The sequence below is a fragment of the Gallus gallus genome, chromosome 5 (genome assembly GCF_016699485.2).
Source record: "Gallus gallus isolate bGalGal1 chromosome 5, bGalGal1.mat.broiler.GRCg7b, whole genome shotgun sequence".
Lineage (NCBI taxonomy): Eukaryota > Metazoa > Chordata > Aves > Galliformes > Phasianidae > Gallus > Gallus gallus.
This window is the reverse complement of record NC_052536.1, coordinates 16,622,981-16,641,244: the sequence shown is the minus strand read 5'-3', so window position 1 is coordinate 16,641,244 and position 18,264 is coordinate 16,622,981. Positions and strand designations below refer to the sequence as shown.

At 46.5% G+C, this 18,264-nt stretch overlaps 1 protein-coding gene and 1 non-coding gene across 2 annotated transcripts; both read left to right on the top strand.

Moving 5' to 3' along the window:
- Positions 1-278: 278 nt before the first annotated feature.
- Positions 279-17,455, top strand: INCENPL (inner centromere protein antigens 135/155kDa-like). The gene is made up of 19 exons (XM_046942386.1): positions 279-305; positions 530-674; positions 976-1,089; positions 3,483-4,186; positions 5,312-5,363; positions 6,119-6,152; positions 7,321-7,417; positions 8,129-8,219; positions 9,315-9,450; positions 9,527-9,661; positions 10,207-10,218; positions 10,853-10,962; positions 11,386-11,497; positions 12,727-12,837; positions 13,171-13,298; positions 13,512-13,590; positions 14,463-14,573; positions 16,457-16,601; positions 17,135-17,455. Exons 2-19 carry the CDS (start codon positions 538-540, stop codon positions 17,338-17,340), a joined length of 2,514 nt encoding a protein of 837 aa, XP_046798342.1. The 5' UTR covers positions 279-305; positions 530-537; the 3' UTR covers positions 17,341-17,455.
- On the top strand, positions 15,268-15,347 carry MIR1802 (microRNA 1802). The gene has a single exon (NR_035304.1). It is a non-coding gene; the product is annotated as a microRNA 1802 (primary transcript).
- Positions 17,456-18,264: the final 809 nt, after the last annotated feature.

The following is an 18,264-nucleotide window of genomic DNA, read 5'->3' as shown; positions in this document are numbered from 1 at the left end:
CCGCGCTGGCCTATCGCCGCCGCGCTCCCCGCCGCCCGCCCTTCTCATTGGTCAGGAGGCGGGCGCGGCACTCTCAAAAGCTGCTTCCCTTCTGCTCGCTCGCCTCCGTAGTTGTGGAGGACGTGGAAGGCGGGGCTTGGGGTAGAGGACCAATAGGCAACTGGATTTTAACAGTAGGGAAGTGATGGACGCGGGAGACAGCCAGTAGTGGGGAGGGCTCCGCTGAGGAAGCACCGTGATTGGTGGAAGCCACGGTATTTGGGACCAGGAGTGGAAAGGGGGGGGACAGAGCCGTAGTGGTGAGGGTATGGTGCTTCTTGCTGAGAGGTGGTGAGGGGAGCGCGAAGTGGGTTGGCATCTTGGGGTCTGGACCTGCGGGCTTAGAGGAAAGCTAGTAGGGCGGTCCTCTGGGTTTGCGTCTGCCTTAGAGCTGCGGCTGGGCTCATTTGTGCCCTGCTGTGAGGCACAAAGTGGGCTTTGGTCACCCTCTGTATCCTCGAAGGTTTGCATTTTGTCTCTTGTGTTTCAGGCAGGGTCATGGCGGCAGCCGACGGTCCCATGCGGCTGCTGGAAGTGTGTGGGCAGAGACTCTCCAGGTTCCTTCACGATGCTGAGCACAAGCACTTGGCCTGGCTGCGGGAGGTGGAGGAGCAGGGCCTGAGGATGCTGGATAGGTAGGGGCTGCTCTCCAGGGAGCCTCCCAGGATGCTCTCACACACTGAGAGCACAAGGCTGTGTGTGCTCCTGGCTGCTGGTAGCACAGCCCTGGCGTGAGCCTAGGGGCAGTGCACTGTTCAGCTGAGTGAGGGATTTAATGTGTTTAGCAGCTTCATTGAGGCATTAGTGCCAGGTGGTGTTACACCCCAATTGCTTCTCCCCTGTTGCTCTTAATGGGTGAACATTGCTACGGCTGGGTGGTGGGCAGCGTGACTTGCAGATAGCAGTGGAATGCAGCCTCTGCTTTCTGCATTTCAGCAGCAACTTCAGAGCTGAACCTGGCCTGATGCCCAAAACGCCATCCCAGAGGAGACGGCCTAGGAAGAGGCAGTCTTCAGCTCTGAAAGATGAGAATGAGCCAACCAGGAGGAGGTGGGTGAGTCTGGCTCTGCTGCGTGTGGCATTTAACGGTGAAATGAAATTTTAACTGTTTCTGCGTATGTGCACTCAGAAGAGCTGCTTGCTTCTTGATTTAGTAAATATTAAATTTCAAAGGGTGTGTCAAGGTCAATCACCACTTTAAATTCTTGTGAAAATTTGGTAGAGTCAGTTGTCCCTTCGTGTTCTTTTGTTTGTTTAAAAACAATAAACATCTTTTTCTACTTTCTTGTTTGCTTGAGTTTTCTTTTTGTTCAATTTCATGCTTTTTTTCAGCACAGCTTTCGACCTGAGGTTGTACCCGTGTTCACTCATCTGAGAATGTAGCCTGCTACGAGGAATGTGCAAAAGTGTCATGTCTATTGGTGTTATTTAAGCTAGCAGACAGAAAGGACTCAGAGGGGTTTGGAATGAAACAAGTAAAAGTTTCAAGTGATTTGGTATATAACCACCCTTACTGTTGGGTTTTTTTTTTGAAGCTTAGCCCTAAATAGACAGAACCTAAAACTGTGCATCTTATCCATTGCAAGTAGACTGCAGAAGAAATGTAGCTTGTATTGTGCTTTTTACCTTGTGCTCTTAATAGCTTTCTGCGTAGACAGTGCCACTGTTCTGTCACGCAGCCTGCCCCTTTGCTGCTGCCTGGGAGAGTTTCTGCAGCTTGAAGATGGGAGCAGCAGTAGTAATGGCAAGCAGCCAAACTTCTTTTTCTTCTTTCCCTTTCCTGTACCACTAAAGAGATTCACCAGGATGTAAGCCAAAGCTCATTAAGTAGAAAAGGTAAGAAGGAGGATAAATGGAGGAATGCCTTTCTTCGTGACAACAGTTGTCTGCAAATGGATGCAAAGGAGGGATTGTTTGGGGAGTGATTTGGCTTTGATGCTAATTAACTTCCTTGACATCATACCTTCATGGTGGCCAACTGCATCTGCTTTCATCTTGTGGTTGGGACAAGGTGGTTAATAACCTGCTTTTCAGAGAAGCATATGCTGTAATCCGAGGGTAGGTGTGCTGGTAATTGCTTTAGTGTGACCTAACCCAGTAACTGGATATACAGTAATAAACTGTGTGGTAAGGCCATTACCTTTTGATAACTGTGATGAAAAACCCCACAGAAGCGTTAGGACTGAAAGACTGACAAAAACTAGACATGGAGGATGGAGAGAACAGCAAGAATAGTAAGGAAGCGTGGGAAGTTCATGCATGTGTGTGCTGAAGGAGGGAGGGCAGGAGAAGAAAATACTGCAAATCTAAACAGGGAGAGTTCTGAAGCCATGCTGTTAGTTTTCAGGTAGCAGCTAGATAGCAGCTTGATTGCTCCCATAAAGAAGACAAATCTTGCATGTGTTTTTTTCCTAATTTAAACTTAGCTTTGAGAAAGATCTGCTGATGTGGCAATGTCTGAAAGGTTGGATAATCGTCAACAGGATGTTCGTGTTGGAGTTAAGCACATTAATCCTGCAGGGTCAAGCCACTGTTGTTTCCATTGCTATGGTTTCCTCAGTACATATTTTAGAAACCATTTATTAGCATGTTGATGAGTTTCCCAATTAATAGCCTTGTTTTTGTGAACTTTAGCAGGAAGTGATATTTTTTGCTAGAGGTCAGAATGAGTAATTAAGAGAACAAAACTGGAAGGAAGGCAGGGGGTATCAACTTGAAGGCCAGTAGCAAGTGTTCTTCCACCAGGAACTGTAAACCCTCGCTCATTTAACTAGTTTATGCTGCCTTGGGTTTTTGTAGCCCTGTTTTCTTGCTGTTAGGCACTTCCACCTTGGATCTCCACTTTGTTTCATGTCTGAAACACAGAGGTCATCTTCTGGTTTTGCCCAGCTAATCTCCTCAACTTGCTGATCAAGTACATGGCTCCATTATCTCTTGTTATATTAGCTAATGCAGAGCATTTCAAAGCTGAATTTGCTGTGGAGCTTCCCCAAACCACTGCATAGTTTGTCCTAGCTTGCTAGGGAAACTTAATCCAAAATTCCTTCCTGTGTGGGTGTCTGTGCTTCACCTGGGGCAAACAGAGTGGAGTGGGTTGTATCAGTATGACTTTGCTATCCCCTGACATCAGCTCCAGGTGGGGCAGTGGGTTAATATCCACAAAGAACTGCAAGTGTCCTGGTACCTCAGCCACTGCAGTTGGTGTTTTTACGATGCAGCCTTTAGTTGCGAGTAAATGTAGTATGCCTGGCTAGATCTGCCAGAGCTGTCAAGGTTTCTTTTTCTCCTGCATTTAGCCGATGATAAAAGGTGTGTTGTAAGGGGAAGTGGATGTGGGGAGGAAGGCTGTAGGTTCAATGTAAAACTTGTTTCAAAACAAGACGCAGACAGCTGAGGAGTGGGAGATTCCTGCATTGTTTCATTTGAAGTTGTTTTCATTTAAGGTTGTCCAGAAGGAGAAGCAGCACCAAGCTAGCGTCTTCCAGGCCAAGTTCCCAAAGACGCTGCAGCAAAGAGCAACCCCAGAACCTTGGCTGTCAGGAGGAAGAGGTGAGGTCTCAGGCCAACACTAAAATGGAGCTTCCAGCACTGCTTGAGAAATTGCCAGCAGAAGCACAAAGTCCCATGGTGAAAGTGGATTGCAGTGACTGTCCTCAGACTGAGTTACCTCCACAGCAAGGCAGTGCTGATTGTGGTGATGCAGCCTGTGAGGCTGTTCCAGCAGAGCAGGTGTCCAAGGAGGGTGCAATGAATGAACTGCACGAGGTGCCTGCTGTCAGCGCAGTCCCTGATGACCAGACAGCAGGAGAGGAAGAAGAGGCCACCAAACAAAAATCAAGTACCTCCACTCCCAAGGCTACCAGAAATAGAGATCATGCCATGCTCCATGGAGATCTGTCGTCTCAAAGCCTAGAGAAGGTGCTTTTCCAGGACTCCAACGACGAAATGACCACGGTGATATCCAAAACACGACGTTCTGGACGCCGAAGCTATGTAGGTGGCACTCACAAAAGCCATAAGACTTCCTTGGCAGAAAAATATTCTCTGGCCAGCAAAAGAGAGAGCATGATCCGGAGATCTATCAGCAGGGCCATTGCAAAGAAGGCAGCGGCACAAGAATCCTCCTCTGCCTCCAGCAGAGTGAGCTGTAAGTTTTCTGTTAATTGAGTGCGTTCTGTTGGCTAAGTCAGCTTCTCAGCTATGCTATAGAGCTGCTCATCCATATTAGCTGCAGTTCCTCCTAGTTTCCCCAGCAGTAGGTTTTGTGGCTTCTATCCATTTAGGGTGCAATCTTCGGGTTCTCATCTGCTGCCAGGGTGAGCCTCAGGCTCTGTTTTGCTGTGGAAGGAGTATAAGCTGGGGCACAGGTATTGGAAAATGGGTCACAAAAGTTGCAGATGAATTTTAAAAAGCAAATAAATGCAGAGTATAAAGGAAAATGCACCCCTGCTGGTTCTAGGTACGAGTGTGGTTTGGTAGCTTATTGCCCTGAGGCTATTGCATTTCCTGCAGAGGGTCTTTTAGTATGAGTGCCTTCTGTGGATTCTTTTGAGGAACTGGAAGACAATGAATGTGTCTGCTCTCTGAAATTGGCAGAGGAAATCAAATGCTTTTTGGGTGAAGATAAAATTCATGGACAAAGAACTAAATAGCACAGTCACCCGAGGAAACGAGATTCAAAAGTCCAGCACCAAATCTTTCACATCCCTTGCTCTTGCTGCTCCTGAGAAGGCTAGAAGGCTTTCAGATCTGGGCTTTCTAAAAATCATTGCTTCTGAAACCAGATTGGCTTCTAATAAAGTGCTAATGCCTTTGGTATTTAGTTTTGTCAGCTTTGAGTCACACTGTATCTAGGCATTTGTTAAAACACTTTCATCTAAGTGATGTTGGGGAAGGGGGGGAAATAGAATCAGCCCAAATCGACCAAATCTCTGCATAAAATTGTGCAGGGAGGCAGAAACCGTAGTCAATTGACTGGGAAATGATATCTCTGTGACACAGGCATGAGTGTGTTTGTGCAGCTGGAGCAGTCTGCAGACAGAGGAGCTGCTGCTTCAGTTCTCTGCCTTCCCAGCCTACACCAGTTTGTCAGTGACACTTGAGGGAGGTGGTAGTGCTCATGTGGAAAGTTGAGATGAGCAATCAGCGTGTTCCCTGGGAGAAGTCTGCACAGAGACCTGAGCTCTACCACTCACGCATTGCCACTGTTGGGAAGCACTGAAATCCCCAAGATGGCTTTTGTTATGCTATTTTTTTTTTCTTTCCCCTCCAGGTCAAAGCTCCTTAGAGGTTTTTGTGGAAGAAGATGTGACCAATAACTTGAGGTGAGGCTACTATTTTAGCAGGCAGGAAGAAACCACAAAAAAGCTGCAAAAAAATACAGAAGCTGTAGGGGTTGCTTCAGTATTGTAGGACTGTGGTTTTGTAATTGACTGTTCTGGGTGATGTCATCACCTGGAGTTTGTTGATATTTCCAAGCTTCTGTTGTTCAGACACAGCCCATCCTTTTCAGAAGGTTTTTCATACTGACGGTGAGGTTGATCACTGCATTAATGCAGGATCCACCTCTATGCCACAAGCCCTGAGAGCCTGCTAGCGATGGCTCTGTCTGCCATCATGTGAATTATGTCCTGCAGCTATTGGCTTTAACCAGCCTGGGGATGCTGGAGGTTTGTCAGCTTGTCTGACTTGAAAGGTGAACAGGTAAGATGTTCTCTGCCTGAGGTGTGTAGGACTTTGTTTACCTACTGCATGGAAGTACTACAGGAAAAGGGGAGAACAAAGCTCATTAGTGTGTTATTCATCAATGTAATTGAATAGTCCATCAGAGGAATTTACATCTCCATCTCTGTGTGGCCTGGCTGAAACAGGTTCCTGCCATTATCTGGACATACTTAATGCTTCAAAACACAAGGAAAACACCTATGTTCTCCTTGGGTACCATATGCTAGCTCCATTGTATTTGCATTCCCTATAATACACCTTTCTGAATGCTGCCCTGGTAGAGGTGCACCAAGGACAAAGCAGTATTTCTTCTATTTCAGAGAACTGAAATAATCAAGATGCTTTCTCTTTGCAGAACTGGACTGGAATTGAACACCCCAAATGAAAAGGTGAGTTCTAATGGATGACCTACCGATCTTCTGCTGAGCAGTTGGAAGCATTATGACTGGATGTAAGGAGTGCAGCCCACGGTTGATTCTGTCACATCATTTCAAGCTTAGCAAAAGCATTGCTGAGTCGGACAGTACAGCCTTTCTAATGCTTGGGCAGCTTGTTATGCCTGTTGGCCACAGGCTCCTGGTGGATGGTGGCCTTTTTGTGCCTTGCAAGGCCTTTTTAAGATGGAGCTTTCAGAGGTTGTTGGACAGATTCCCAGGAGCCTGCAAGCTTTTGCCTGTCATCTGGGCATGGTGATTGACTGTGTATATTCTTAGCAAGTCTTTGTTGCCTGGCTGATTTGAAGTACAGGATTCAGAAGGGCAGTTCAAGTTAATGTGCTTTATTTTGCCAGAGAGGCTGTGTAAGCAACAAGCTCACAAAAGTCTTCAGTGCTAGCAAGACAAGGAAACCCAACCTATGCTTTGGACTGGCAAAAATACCTTGTGTGATTGTACTGTAAACCAGCTTATCTGAAAATTAGCCCAGCAGAGAGAGGGGCTGGCTCTGCCTCCAAACAGTTCATTGGTGCCGTTGGGAAGCTGCAGAAGGACAAGTGGACAGCTGGTTCTGCTGTAGGTGGTGGTAGCTTAGCGGGTAGGGAAGGACATGTCCTTGTGTGTGCAGGCAGCCTGCATGCTGTGCTTCAGTGACTTGTTTATACTCCTGAGAATATACTACAATGGTATTTAAAGTGTATAATTATACTGTAATCTTAGATACTTTAAAGAGATGTATTTATTTCAAGAATGGAATATCTGTACTTGCAACTTGTCTTCAAAGTGTATAGAAGCTGTTCCTTGTTCCCAAGGCACTTTATTTGACCTGAAGTCAAATCAAAGTGTCCTACTGTTGATGAGAAAATGCTGGACAATAGTCATCTTACCAGCCTCAGTGGGAGTTTCATGAGCAAGGAGCCCTGTGTTACTGAAGTGAATCAGCATGTATCTGTCTAACCCAACTCTGGTTGGGAGGAAGAGTCCCTAGGCTAGCAGTAGGCCTGCAGTTGGGAGTGACTGGCTTGGTTTTGTTTAATTCTTTTTTTCAGGATTGAAGGTTTGTTGCAGTCTCGTTCCTCAGGGAGAACTGTGCTAAGCTAATGTTTGGTTCCCTTTCCTTTAGGCTCCTGAAAACTTGCTCACTTCAAGCAAAAGTGAAAAAGCTGCCAGCACTCCTGTACAGCACTTGTCTCCTGAGCAGCAGACAGGGAATAATGAAGGTAATGTTGAACTAGTCTTGTATTTCTTGTGTGAGGGCACAGAGGCACATTGACTAAGGACTCTACATGAGGGTTTGTGGGAAATCTGGGGCTTGTGCTGAAACAAAACTACTCTTGACCAGTCAAGGTAGTTTTTCAGGTAAACCTGTGGTCTCCTGAGGGGGTGAGATACTTGCAGTTAGGTAAGCAAGGACATCTTATAAATCCTCGTGAAGGTTTGTATCCAAGCCTTGAGACAAACATGATTTAGTCAAACTTCAGTCTTCGTAATGAATAAGTGGGAACACTTGAGACAAGAACACTCAGATTTGTACTCTTCTATGTATAATACAGTGCTAAAGTACCTTGACAACCTTGTCCTCTTTAGGCTTGCATTCAGTGAGGATTTAAGCATCTTACTTATTTACTGTGCCTCGAAGCAAGGAGATTGAGATATTCAGACTGTCTTCCGTGGGATCTGTAGGATCCCACAGCAGCTATAACTGGAATAGAATTAAGAGTACCTGCAGTCTTTCTGGTGAGACAGGTTGTGCCTATTCAGACAGCTCTGTACAAGATGCATGCTCTGCTGTTTGTGTGCAGCCCTGGTATTCAAGGTAGCCATGTAGGCTTCTGCTTTTGCAGTTTGGTTACATGCCATGGGGCTTTGAACTGGAGTAAGAGCCCTGCAGAATGCCTTGAATGTGGTGTTGACTACAGGTTTCTTCACAGGAAGCTGTGTAAATCCGAATGGTGAAGCCCAGAACAAGAACCAAGAACAAGCCCACTGTGCCAAGTCCCAAGAGAATCCTTCACGCATATGGTATGAGACAGTTGCAAGGGAGGAATGAGCCCATGGTCTGGCAGGAGTTAGGCTTGGCCTTCTTAAATAATCTACTTAGAAAGCTTAGGGTATTTCACTTCCTGTCCCTTCCCCAGAGGAGTCTTGAAATTTTATGTTGTGGGAGTTCTGTGTGATTTCTTTGGCCTCGTTTGCTCCCCAAGCCAGACGTGGATCCCAGGTGGATTAATTCATGCACAAACCAGCAAAGATTACTAAAACAGCACTGTTACCTCACAGCTTAGATGCGACTCTGAGTGGCTCATAAAGGGGTGGTCTGGGAGTAGTTTCAGACAGCAACACAAGCAGGTGACCGACCTATTTATTTTTATCTTGTGCAAGTGTCTGGAATACCTGACTTATTTTCTCACTGCTTATATTACTGATGTTTCATGTGAGATTTGAACTGCTTTTAGCTTTGTCCTTAGTCTGTCCCGTTAATGTTTTGCTGGGGTGGATTTGCTGTGGGCGATGGGTGGGAAGGGAGAGCAGCAGTAACCTCTGTTCTCACGTGGGTGCTTAACTATGTGTGATGGGTCAGAATCTGCAGCCTCCCTTGGAACTGCTGCTGGATTGGGCCCCAACTGTGCAGTGAGGTGGTCTCCCTGTTTCCCACTGAAATTAGTGGGTGCACATTAGGGGATTTCTGACATGGGTCACGTTTCTGTGATTGTCCAAAGTGTTTATAAAGAAAACAAAGCCCTGCCAGTGAGGTGGGCTGGAATGGCTAGTTGCTAACACATGTGGATTGTGTCTATCTTTTGTTGTTGATACCAGATATGATATACATTTGCTTGCTTGATGGGAATTAAAGTGAGGAATGAGAGAGTGGGAGTGATGTTGTATATCACTGCTCTGAAATTTGGGTGTTCCCTTACCAAGCTGTCATGTGCCTCTCCTGTCCATAATTAATGACAAGATGGTGCTCCTGCTCCATAGTTAACTGACTCCTAAGAGGCCCAACTGCTTTGGTGGTAGTGAGTAGGCAGAGGGATCTGTGAAACAGTAAGTAAATGTTCCTGTTAAAACTTGAGGAGCTTAATGGGGACTTTGTGTACCTCTTGCTAATGCCAACAGGACAAGAAGCTATAAGCAAGCAATGGGTGTTATCTGGAATGGGCAGCATCCAGGAGGTGGTGCCCGATCCCCTTTGGATGACAAGCACACGAATTCTGCAAACCAGACTCCACCTACTGCTTCTCCGGCTAGCAAGGTGAGTCTTTGCTATGGCCCCTCTTTGCCTCCCCCTCCCTAGCCAGTGGTAACTTCCTTCTATCTTTTTCTCTTAGGTTGTTAGACCATTGAAAAACTTCCTTCAGGCTGTGCAGAGAAACCAGCTGCTCACAACCTCTGGGTCCACAGGACATGGGGGTGTCATAAAGAATTTCATCAAACGCAATACTCCCACCCGACCTGATGTCAAGGTGCATCAGAATCCCACTTCCCCTCACAAAGATGGAGGAGAGGATCAAGTCTGGGGGAGTGGCAGGATGGCTGTTTAGAAAAGCATAAATGTATTCCTGGTTCAGTTGGCTATCATGGATCAGTGTAGGTCATAACAGCAAACTGTCGTCATGATTCTACCTCAGCCTCCCCAGGGGAGGGTAACTGATTGGACAGATCAAGCAAGGCAAGACCACAAGCACTGTTACTAGCCAGGGTTGTTTTGTTTTTAGTACCAGTCATCAATCTTTCCTCAGATGAAGAGAAATCTCACTGCTTTGTCGATAGTCAGCAGAAACACTTTATGTTCTGGAACTGTTTAACTGTGGTAAAATGGGATGCTTCTCTTCTCGCAATGGGAATTTGCCTTTGTGTCACATAATTGGCTGTTTTGGGGCTGAAAGACAGACTGTGGGGTCATGCAGTGGGTTTCCTAGCATGTACTTGAAAGGAGCTGCAGCTAACAGGGGAGGTGCAGGGTTCTGGTATTTCTTACAAACATTCATTGTGTGTCTTTTCTCTACAGGGGGACTTTGTTGTAAGTAATGACACACTCAACTGTGGGGTTGGAAGACTATAATGGCTGTGCTTCTTGTCTCACAACACTCACAGCTCTTTCCTCTTGCACTGGCATCCACACAGCTCTTCTGTTCTATCCAAAAATGTAAACTGGCCATGGCAGTGGTGAGGTGGCAGGATCTCCTTTGCAGGTGTCTTCTGCTGGAGCTGGGAACTACTAGGAAACCTTTTGGCCTCTAAGCATGGCTACTTGCACTCTGTACTGTCTCCCCACTTCTCTCACTTGCTGACATAGGTAGCATTGGCCTGGGCAAGAAGTGTTTGCTACAAGTGGCCACCTGCAGCTGCAGAGTGCTGGGTAACTTCCCTTACCTGAAATGTATTCTGAACAGCTGAAAGACTTGAGTGTTTCCCTGCCATCCCCATGACTCTTCTGCTCTGAGAAGGTGGTGTAGTTGAATAAGTGCTGCTGCCAGATCTGCGTTGTTCCTTACCTACTATTCACTTCCCATCCCTGTGTGTGGGTGAACATGACTGTGATAGGGACTTCTTTGTTTAGCAGGCTGCTTAGCCTCTAGCTCCTAGTGCACAAGCAGTCTGAGGGCAGAAACAGGCCCCGGCAATTGGTACAGTCTGAACTCATCTCCCTTCAGGAGAAGGAGAGGCAGAGGTTGGAAAGCCTCAGGAAGAAGCAGGAGGCTGAGGAACAAAGGAAAAAGAAAGTGGAGGAGGAAAAGAGACGGCGGCAGGCGGAAATGAAGCAGTGAGTTGAGTCCCTTACATCCTCCTCCTTCCCTGGTTCAGTGCAGAATTGCCTTGAAGTCTTTCTGCCAGGCAGGCAGTGTTGCTGTACCATGCTTTGTACATCCCACCCAGAAGGAACGTTTAGTAGATGATGATCCCTGGGCACCTCGAGCAGTGCTGCTCATGGCTTGCTGCAGTAATAACTGCATCAGTGCAAAGCACCTGCTGATTTCTGGTGGGCTTAATTCACATATGAGCTGAGGTTAAGCTCAGCCAAAGCAATTCAAGCAAAAATAATTGTTTTCCCATGATCCATGGCAGGCTGCTGTGCTAGAAAATGAGCCGCAAACTCAAGTTACCAAGGCAAATCCTTGTTCCCCTGTCATCCTCTGTGTTAGAGCAAACAAAGCTAACAGGCCCCTCTTGTACACACATTCCTCAGGAAGAGGGAAGAGCGACTGAGGAAAGCACTGCAGGCTCGAGAGCGTGTGGAACAAATGGAAGAGGAGAAGAAAAAGCGGATGGAACAGAAGATTTTACAGAGCGATGAAAAGGTAAGAAGCATGACTAAGCCTGGAGCCATTCAGAATAATGAAATTATCACAGTGAGCTGTGAGACCAAGCGGGTGCAAACAGGCCACTGGCATGATGTGTGCAGCACAGGGTTGCTGCTCATGGTGACTAATCAGGTGGTGGGAAAGTCTGCATCTAAAATAGACTTTTGAAATTCTCTGTCTAACAAGGAGAGGCTTTTGTTCTCCATACCTCTGCAGTGATTCTAAACACTCCTGTTCTGACATGCAGCATCTGTAGTGCTCTGTGTTCAAGGAATGTGGCAGCATCCGTTGACTGTCCTGTGAGCAGGCCCTGCAGGTCAGGTCATCCAGTTGTTTGCACAGCATTACAGGCAGTGAAGCCACAGTGGTTGCAGAAGCATGGCAGGAAGGAATAGCTACCAAGTGAGCAAGGAATGCTCGTGATTACTAGATGTGGCAGCAGCAGCTGTATGTGTTTCATATTGTCTGCTTTTAAGGCTTTGTCTCCTTCCTTTTTTTTTTTAAGGACAGGTAAAAAACAAGTATGCCAGGATCAGCCACTGATGGCTATGTGCAGGCTGCTGCTGCTTTTGTACAACAGTGCACGTTCTTCAGGAATGAGGGAGGCTGTGCTAAGTTGACCTGGATAGAGCTCCAGGAAAATATATGGTTGCTCACTTTAAGGAGTGGACTAGGCTGACTTTTGGAAAAGCTCAGACCTAGAAAAAGAAGGAATCATGCTTCCTTCAGCCTGTCCCAAAACCTCAGCAGCCAAAAGTACATGCACCCTTGGCTAGCCTGCTCCTGTGCGCATGCTAATGCATTGGCTGGGACAGCTCAGGCAAAAGCACAGTATCTGGGCACTCAGGTTTCAGGTCCCCAATTCATACTGTAGCTCAGCTGACAGTAGCATTTTGAAACAAGACACAACCAAGGTGCTAGATGCCCTTGTTCTGCAGTGAATCACACACAGGGTGAAAGCTTGCATTTTGTGTGTCTGTAATGGCTTCTGTGCTCTTTTCTTCCAGCACTCCAGGTGGTGGGTGTCTCTTCACATGACCTGTAGTAAGTGATGGACTTGCACAAGGTTGGTGCTAAATACAGTGCACGTATGCTTGGTGCTGGGTTCTCAGTCTTCTCAGAACCTGAATGCCAGTCTTCAGACTTAAGAAGCTCTCCCCATCCTCCGTTTGGTAAAGGCTGTGTGTCCTGAGGGGCAGTGGAGCAGATGCATGGGGCTTTTTCAGGTGCGTCTCTCACAAGTGAGGGAAGAAAAGGTGTCTGAGGAACGGAGCAAGAAAAAGCTATCAAAGAAACCCTGGGAAAGTGATGTGCGGAAGCAGAAAATATTGAAGTTGGTAAGAACAACTCCCAGATCCCTCCTGCACGTAGGAAAGGAAAGGAACCCATGCACTGGTCTGCCTGGTGGCACAGGGAGCAGTTACTGCCAGGAGCCATGGGGATTCAGGGAAATTGAACTATCTGCTGCAAGGTTTATGTTTACAGTTAATGCTGGACTTGAGCACCAGGGAAATTGTGGAGACAGATACTGCCCAACTGGTGATGGGCAGGCTGTGAAAGATAAGAATGGGATGTAATGAGCATGATTTGTCCCAAAGCACTCATTTCATATCCACCCCATCTCTTCCAGCTTGAATTGGAGGGTTACGGATTTGTTTGCTCTTCTTCAGGAGGAAGATAAACTTGAGCAGCAAGAACTGCTGCAGAAAAGGAGAGAAGCTGAAGGGGAAGAAAAAGGAAAAGTTCTGGAACTGAAAGACCTTGTAGAGCAGCGACAGGTGGAACAAGTGAAGGAGAGGTATTAGCCTGTTTCTATTCTGGAGAGGGGGGACTTAGCAACAAGCATGGTGCAGCAATAAATATAAACAGTATTGCTGCAATTGGGAATCTGACGTGAGTGTTAGGTGATTCCAAAGGTTTGGGGTGCTAAAGCAAGAGCCTATAAGAAAGCTAGTAGGGAGGGGTGGAAACATGCTTTTCTGTGTAATTAAACTATAATTTTGTTTCCCAGGGATCTCAAACAGTGGGGGAAAGAGAAGGCCCTCCATTCACAGATTGAGTCCATGGTGTTTACTGATAAAAACACAAAGGTGAGGAGTTGCAGTGGCTTGCAACAAATTCTGCTGCAAAGCAGTAAGGCATAGAAAATGCAGACTTCATTATTTTTTAAGATGGGACTTGCTTTCCAAGTCCTTTGTTACTTCTTGATGTTTCAAGGTTAGCTATTACTTGGTCAAAGCTGCTTGTTGCAAAATATCATAGTAATATTTTCTTTCCCCTTTAAATAATGCCACACTCATCTGCCTTCTGCACTAGTTTAAAACATAATCAAAGTCCCAAATGGTACTACTCGTGAGGATAAATTCTTTTGTTCTGACTGCTCTTAGTTGAGAAGCTGTTAGCCATGGGACTCCTATGTTTGCTATATAAATTGAATGAGAGTTTGAATTCCTTATGTATAATCAGCAACTGGGCTGGAGTAAGGCATAGCAAAGCTTCTCCGAGTAAGAGAGAAGCTGAATCTGATTCAGAGTGGCTACAGCTCTTCCCCTTGTTTGCTTCTTCCCCGTTGAGGAGAGTGACAGATGAAATGCCTGCATCAAATGGTTTGGGTTGAAATGGAGCTGAAGTACTGCAACGCTTTCCTCTTCATTAGGAAGAAGGCCCAAAACAGCTGCACCAGCTGCTTGGGCAGGAGAAGAGAGCCAAGCAACCAGGATCCACTGCAGTGACCTCTAATAACTTGCTGCAAGCATTAAGAGTGTGGGCTCCAGAGACTTCACTGATCTGAATCTGAGCCAAGACAGCTGTCACTTTATCTGTGTGATTCTTAATTTCTTCCCCCTCGCCCCGCTGAAGACAAAGGAGTAGAGAATTTCTGCCGAAAATAAATTCCAGAGATAGCCTGGTTGTTTTGCTTGGGTGAACATTAATGAATAACTTAATTCTTATGCCTTGACAGAAGGAAGATGGTCTGCAGGAGCCCCGGCAGCAGCTGGCAGAAGAGAAGAAAACTGAGCAACCAGAATGTTTTAGTGCTGCCTCCAGCACGTGGCTGAGCAAAACTGTGAAGGTGAGCTTTATTTCCAGTGGAGCCCTCAAAATGGATCTGTGGGATCTGATTTGCTCCAATGCATTGTTGTTAATCTGCCGATTTATTATTTGGCTGAGATGAAGAAAGTGACTGGGAGGTGAAATCCTCTAAAGAGACTGTTGGGGTTTAAGTGGAGTTTGTGTAGAGTGAGGATGGAGAAGCTTTTTCTTCTCTGGTACTTGGCTGAAAGCTCAGCACAGGAGAACGTGAACGAAAAGCAATCGTTTTCTTCTTGTAAAGCTGTTGGAAATGACCACGGGATGGCAGCACACCATGAGGTGTCAGTTTCGCTTGCAGAGCCTTTGGCTACACGGTAGCAACACTGATTCAGGCTTGCCTGTGAAGTCTATTGAGCTGCTTAAATCTCCAGAAGCTTGTTTGGACTTGAACTGTTTACTCCTGAAGTCTGGAGGGGTGGAGAAAAAGCTGCTAAAAGAGTCGGTCAGCCCTCAGTGCCCCTTTTGGCTGTAAATGCCCCTTTCTGTCTGATGTCCCGTGGCTGACTTCTTTATCCTTTGTTTGTCAGAGTTGCAGAGGGTGAAAATCAGATCTACCATCAAACACGTGAGCAGGTTTGAGTGATAGAGCACTGTTTGCAAAGCCAAGTGCTTACTGATGGTGCTACGTTTTTGCACTGCTTTTCTGGGGGGGAAAAGAAAACAGAAGAGGCTTACAAGTCACAGGGTGCAGTGACTGCTTTTGTGCTTATACAGAGTAAATAAGCACATCTGTATTCCCTTATTCCTGTACTTGGATTAAATGCAAAGAACACTGCAAAAAGAATAGTGAAGATGAAGGGTCCTCTGGAGGTAGCTGGTCCAACACCTCTGCTCAAGCAGGATCATGTAAAGCAACTTACGCTGGACTGTTTTCAGACAGGCTTTCCTTATCTCCAAGAAAGTTGTCTTCTCTGGACAACCACAGTGAAGAAGGACTTCCTGGTGTTCACACAGAACCTCCTGAAATGCAGTTTAGGCTGCTCCTATTGCCTCTTGCACTATTGCTGGGCACCAAAAAACAGTACTTGGTTCCACCTTCTTTGCACCACCCCTCTGTGATCGTAACAGAACCACAGCCCTGCAACTGCAGCACATCACTGTGCTCACCAGTACACAGGCACTGCAGAGAGGTATGCCCATAGTTTGTGGCGATATCTCCATAATGATGCCTTTCCTGGCTTGTCCTCTGGTCAGTACCTCTTAGGCACTTCTGGGCTACATGCAACTGTCAGGTCTTCTAGTCATTCCCTGCTCTTCACCACAAAGGCAGCGTGTTCCTCCAGGCTTTGTCTTGTGCTGTTCTGACCTGCAGCTTTGAAGTGAAAGCTTTGGAGCCTTAGCTCTGTCCTCACCAGATGCTGGCAGGCGGTTCTCCACAGCTAGAAAGCTGCAGGTTGAGCAAGCAGATGTTTGAGTTCTGCAGTTTGCAGTTCCTGCTGTGGTCCACAGTTCTGGGCTCGGCTTTCATCAAGACGTAGTTTCAAAACAGATCTGCCAAAGAAAAACCAAACCAAAACAAAAAAAATAAATGTGTATATGAAGAATCTGCTCTAGAAAGTCTGCTGTCCGTTCTTGTTTCTGGCTACCTTTAATGTTCCTTGCCCAACATAGGGCACTGTAAGCCTCCCTCTTAACTCACGGCTTTGGGTTAGTGTGAGGGTTCCTACCGTAGATACGTTAACACCATATTGCTGTGGGATCTAATCTGGGATCTTAGTACAGCCTGTTTGTCTTGCTAATGCCAGAGCTTTGAGATGCCTGCAAGGGGTCAGACTGGGTAAGCCTGCCCTAGCAAAGCAAACTCTTCTGTCAGGCTGCAAGGTACGTTTGCTGCTGTCATAAATGTCGTCTCTGTGGTTTCAGAAATCTATCTCCACATCCTGCTTAGCGCCTCCAAAGGGCACAAAAGAATCCAGGTCCCCCAATAACTACGGGATGGATCTGAACAGCGATGATTCCACAGATGATGAGAATGAACCTCGGAAGCCTGTCCCTGCCTGGGCTGATGGTAGGTGCCACGTTTGGTTACTCCTTTAATTCCTTCCCTGGGAAGCAGGAGCACTCCAGATCTGCTCAGTGTGATCTCAGCTTCCTTAAAGTACAGTTCAGGAGTGTGAGACTTCAGCACTGTTGGCAGCTGCTGGGTGAGAGGGGCTGGATCTGCTTTCTTGCGAGTGCTGTTGTGTTGAAGCTAAACCAACGTGTTTGGATTCAAGGCTGTGAGAGGATGGTGGGGGCTCACTCACCAGTTGAGGCGGCCCCTCCCCCTGTGGTAAACCAAGGTGTGGCAAGTTTGGGGTATTTCTAGTGTGGTGACAAGTGACGTAAAACAAATGTTGTTGGCAACCCGGAGATGGATGTGGTGCTTAAAGCTTTACGGTGAGCAGGAAGACTGTTAATTGCACTCACTGTGCAGGTTGCAGTGTTTTTTTAGGGGGTGTGGATGGAGAGTAACTGTCTTGTGGGCTCTAAGGGAAAGGATACCTTAAGCAGAACTCTGACTTGTTTGAGTCTGCTTCTCTGATACGGTTGTTTTCATAGGGTCTCAGCTTAATCAAGCCATTCTGCACCAATACTATCATCCAGTGAATGTTGACCAACTCTTTGGGTTAATAGCAAGCCCTAAGCTGGAAGATATTTTTGGCAAGAGCAAGCCTCGGTATTTCAAACGCACGAGCTCAGCAGTTTGGAATTCCCCACCTGGGCCCAAATCTACTTGTGGCATAGCTTGCAACTTCAAAAACTGAGGAAGCACAAATGGCTTTTTGGATAGCGTGACATATCAGGTTTTATTTGCTTAGCATACGGACTGCCTACCATTTTAAACCTTTTTGTACAAAAATAAAAACGTTGAATAAAGTCCATCAATGCTCGTTTGTCTCCTTCCCCCTACTAAGCTAGGATGGTGCTGTAGCTGGTATGCTCTGAGACTGCTGGCTGTGTTTTGTGCAAGTGCAGATGTTTGAAGAGATGATATTGCTCCATTACATATTTCCTCAAATCACTTGTAGGATCTTACCCATAAACTTTTAAGAATACACCCCCCCCCCCATGTTGAATGTCCTCATAACCCATTCTGTACAATAGTTATGTATTTACCAATGCTTCTATCCACCAGTATCTTTCTTTCAACCCTGCGCTCTTCTGATCTTGATTCTGATTCTGAACCAGAATCTTTTTCTTCATCTAGAAAAGTCTGTTCAGACTCTTTAAAGAATTTATAAATATGTCCTGTAATTGGTTTGGCTTTTCTCATGGAAAAATGGAGCCAAAGCTACGTTCTTAGTGCTGTTTTCCTAGGAGCCTTGAGGATACAGTTTTGCCTTTAGGCAGGAGTCAGTTTTGTGTTGAAGCTGTGACTTAGAAAAGGTAGGCAGTGAAGTGATTTCCTTAGGACTGCATTGAGATCATCTGCTCAGTGCCCCCTGCCTGTGCACACCCGGGGCTGTGCTGAGTGGCACCAGACTCCTGCAGTGCATCCGGTGGCTCTGGTGCAGGTTGCCTAGGGACTGCTCTTGCGTGCTGGGCCAGCTGCAGAGCATCCCAAGCTCCTGCAGAGCTGCACAGGGTCGGCTATAGTTCTATGCTATGCATCTCATTTTCCTTATGGCCTCTGGAGGGCAAGCCCATACAGCCAATGATGCTCAAAGAGCAGGTAAGCTAGTTAAGCC